General features: G+C 53.9%; 1 protein-coding gene across 1 annotated transcript; it reads right to left on the bottom strand.

The window, feature by feature from the left end:
* Positions 1-1,772: 1,772 nt before the first annotated feature.
* LOC147965056 (uncharacterized) lies at positions 1,773-2,222 on the bottom strand. The gene has a single exon (XM_087530266.1). It carries the CDS (start codon positions 2,220-2,222, stop codon positions 1,773-1,775), a length of 450 nt encoding a protein of 149 aa, XP_087386392.1.
* Between the last annotated feature and the right edge of the window lie 1,799 nt (positions 2,223-4,021).

Raw genomic sequence — 4,021 nt, 5'->3', positions numbered from 1 at the left:
CGTTTTATGTAGGCGTGTAGAGATAACTTAGCTTGATGTGTCTGAAGTAGTTTCTACCCCGTGAGGCGCGCATTTCCTAGTGCCTGGCGAGGCCTCCTTTGCTCGGGAGGCATCTAGGAACTGCAAAAATTCGTTACGAAACTCTTATTCTTTAGAACCCTGGTCGCAGGCGCAGCCAGCCACGACCGAGCGCTTCGCGTCACAGTACCCGAGGGGCATAGATTGAGAGAGGTGCGCCAGCTTGCGAGCTCAGGCGAGGGTACCTCGCGAAGAACAGGAAAAACGCTCATGAGGGCACCTGTCCAGCCCCTCCCCCCCCCCCCCCCCCGCAAGGCATGCAAGGGAGAGCACGGGTCAGAACAAGGAACCGAAGGTAGAAACGGAGGATAAAGGTAATGGAACCAAGACGGCAAGGAACACCAGAAAGCAAATTTTCAGTAAAGAGGGGCAAGCCAACTATGGAAAGCAAATGAAAAGCCGCGTCCGGCACCTATTCTAGTCTTCTCACCAGCGCGGAGCTCAGTGCTGCCACTAGGACATGGGAGGGAGCCCCTGAGGCCCGAGGGCGGCACTCCTGAGACTTTGGGGCGTGTACAGCCCCACTCATTATTACGTGAGAGTTTCATGAGCGGAGACCTTCAGAGGCACTAGGCCTTGCTTCACAGGCGCTGGGCCTTGCTTCATGGGTAGAACTTCCGGAGGTGCTGGATGCTCCAGGCATTCTGGATGGGGATCCTGTCCTGCGTCTCCAGGCGCGCGCCGCCAGGCCCGGAGACATGGGAGATCCTAAATAGGCCCTCCCACATGGGCGAGAGCTTGTGCAGCCCTTCCCTGGAGAGCGCCTACCTCAGGACGAGATCACCCACCTCGAGCGTCGTGGGGCAGACGCTACGACAGTGGTACCGTAGGAGCGCCTGCTAGTACCTTGCCGCTCGGAGCGAGGCTTCACGGTGGCATTCCTCCCCCAGCACAAGGTCCATCCCCCGCATGGCGTCCTACTGCGTCTCATCAAATGCCAGGACCCGCGTGGAGCGATGCTTGACCTCGTGAGGGAGAACCGCTTCTGCTCCGTAGACGAGGAAGAACGGGGTTTCACATGTTGGCTTGTTGGCGGTGGTGTGGATGGACCACAGCACAGACTGGAGCTCATCGTACCAGCCCTTGCCGTAGGCCTCAAGCTTCTTCTTGAAGGTCCTGGTCTTGAGGCCTCTGAGGACCTCCGCGTTGGCGCGTTTAGCATGACCATTGCTCCTGGGGTGTGCCACTAAAGCATAGCAGATCTGCGTTCCATGGTTAGCACAATATGCCTTGAAAAGATTGCTAGTGAACTGCGAGCCGTTGTTGGTGATGATGCAGTTAGGGACCCCGAACCGGCTCCCGAGACCCTTGATGAACTTGACTGCAGATCCGTCTGGGATTGTGCGGACGGCTTCTACCTCCGCCAATTTGGTGAACTGGTCGATGGCGACATAGAGGTAACGGTAGCCCCCAGGCGCTCCAGGGAATGGGCCTAAGATGTCCAGCCCCCAGACTGTGAAAGACCACGAGAGCAGGATGGTATGCATGCCCTGAGCTAGCTGATGGATCTGCTTGTCGTGGAATTGGCAAGCCTCAGAGGACTTCACCAGCTCGGTTGCGTTATTGAGTGTCGTAGGCCAGTAGAACCCGCTGCGGAACGCCTTGCCGATGAGGGTTCGTGATGATGAGTGGTGCCCACAGTCTCCGCCGTGTATGCCAGCCAGCATCTTGTTCCCCTGTTCCCTGGAGATCGATCATAAGGAGACATCATTTGGCCGCTTCCTGTATAACTCACCGTCTTGGATGCAGTATGTCGTAGCCTGTCGGGCCACGCGCTCCGCGTCCTCCTCCTTCTCCAGCAGCGTCCCTTGCGTCAGGTATTCCTTGAGCTCCTTGGTCCAGCACCCCTCCTGAGGCTCGAGCGCCAGGATTAGGCGCGCTCCCGAAGTCGGGCCGCATGCCGGGGCTCCCGAGGCAGGTGGTTGGGGGAGCTCCTCCTGAGGCGGCCCCGGCCCCCAAAGCGGAGGTGCTGCCGACATCTTGAAGAGCTGCTCTTCAAAGACGCCAGGCTCTTGGGGTTGTCTCTTGGATGCCCTTTTGGCGATGCCGTCGGCCTCCTTGTTGCTGCTGTGGGGCACGTGCTGCAACTCTAGACCCAGGAAATGATTTTCCATTTTGGGTACCTCCGTGAGGTATGCCTCCATGTGCTCATCCTTTGGCTCGTATACCTTGTTGGAGAAGTTGATGAGGAGCTGCGAGTCGCCCCTGATGGTGAGGCATTTCACCACCAGGGCCACCGCGGCCTTGAGGCCAGCGATGAGGCCTTCGTACTCTGCGATGTTGTTGGAGACCTTCTCGCCCTGCTGGAAGCAGAGCTGCACGGCATAGTAGAGCTTGTCCTTAGTAGGAGAGATGAGCACTGCTCCATCCCCTGCGCCCTGGCACGCGAACGCGCCATAGAGATACATGACCCAGCCATCTGGTGCTTCACTTTCTGGCGAGAGGGATCAGTCCTTGCCTGCTTCAAACCCCGGGGCGTCAGTCCATTCTGCCATGAAGTCGGTGAGCGCGGCCCCCTTGATGACCTTAGTTGTGCTGAACTCCAGCTGGAATGCTTGCAGCTCGATGTTCCATTCGGTGACTCTTCCAGCAACGTTGGGGCTCCTGAGTACCCTCTCTAGCGGGTAGGCCGAGACGACCTTGTTTAGGTGACCTTGGAAGTAGTGTCGCAGTTTACGCGAGGCCACCAAAAGCGCGAGCAAGAGCTTCTGAGGCATGGGGTACCGTGCCCTTGCATCCCGTAGTATCGTGCTGACGAAATACACTGGGTGCTCGACGAGGGTGGGAACGTCGAGGGAGCTTGTGCCTACCGGCAGTTGGGGCTCCTCCTTCCCTGTCCCACATGCCCCGACCAACAGCGCGACAACTTCAGTCGAAATCACTGTCCCCCTCCTCCAATTAAGCGCTGCCCATAGCCATTTTGCATGCAGTATAACGTGGAGCTTAGTAGCATCTGGCAGCGGAGAAGAAAATCATGGCCGCACGCGCGTACGAGGTCCCTATGGCTGCCATGCATATCGACTGCCAGATCTTGGAGGAGCACCTCGTCTTCGAGGCCACCGTCGACACCGCCATGCAGTTGTCTACTTTAAAACAGAGTTCGTGTTGTTTTCTTGAAGCCACCGCCAGTGCCTTCTAGTGATTTGTCCTCTGTAATGTTAATATGCAATCTGATGTTCAGTTAACAGTTTGGTTCTCTGAAATGTAATGTTCAGTTAACAGTTTCGTCCTCTGAAATGTAAGGTTCAGTTAACAGTTTGGTCCAACAATCGCTACATTTTGTAGTATTGTTCTCGAGAATTCTTTGTTTTGTTAACTGTCTTATTTTCTAGTACATGTTTCTATTCTGCAATGTCGTGCTCAGTTAACTATTTTGGTTCGTCTGGTCTGCTGTCCATTAAACTGTTTGGTTCAATTTTGCAGTCTGATTTTCATTTGCCGTGGGTACAATTTTGTATTGTTATGCATGTGCAATAAATCAAATTTGGTCGTACTCAATACATATTCTACTGATATTATGGCAACTCTCTGTTAACCTGATAAAGATCTTCCCTACGGGTGTTGCAGGGAAACAATGGGAGACACTTCGGTTTACCATCTAGGTATGCTCATGCATGGTCCTTTCGCTAATAGCACATTATTGTGCAGTTGCAGGAATCACTGTTGGCTTCTTACAATTTGGTCTTACACATGTAGGTCCTGCTATCAGAGGCTTGGACCCACTGTTCGACCCATTCTGCATATGGGGAAATGAGATGTCCATGAATAGCTGTCAAGTCAAAAAACTTAGAAAGATTGTTAGGATGAAGAAACTTGCAACGAATAACATCAAGATCTTTGTTTGCACAATGAAGAAGACATCATTCAACTATAGGATGGTACGATCTCTTTTACCTTGTTTTTACCCCCTGCGCCATTTCAAAATTTATAACAACGATTTATG

This window comes from Triticum urartu, chromosome 6A (genome assembly GCF_056163025.1).
Source record: "Triticum urartu cultivar PI428250 chromosome 6A, HENAU_Tu73, whole genome shotgun sequence".
Classification (NCBI taxonomy): domain Eukaryota; kingdom Viridiplantae; phylum Streptophyta; class Magnoliopsida; order Poales; family Poaceae; genus Triticum; species Triticum urartu.
The sequence above is the reverse complement of the archived record's forward strand: the minus strand, read 5'-3'. Positions and strand labels throughout refer to the sequence as shown.

Excerpts from the sequence above, each read along its gene's own strand:
- LOC147965056 (XM_087530266.1), bottom strand. The coding sequence starts at position 2,222 with ATGGAGGCATACCTCACGGAGGTACCCAAAATGGAAAATCATTTCCTG.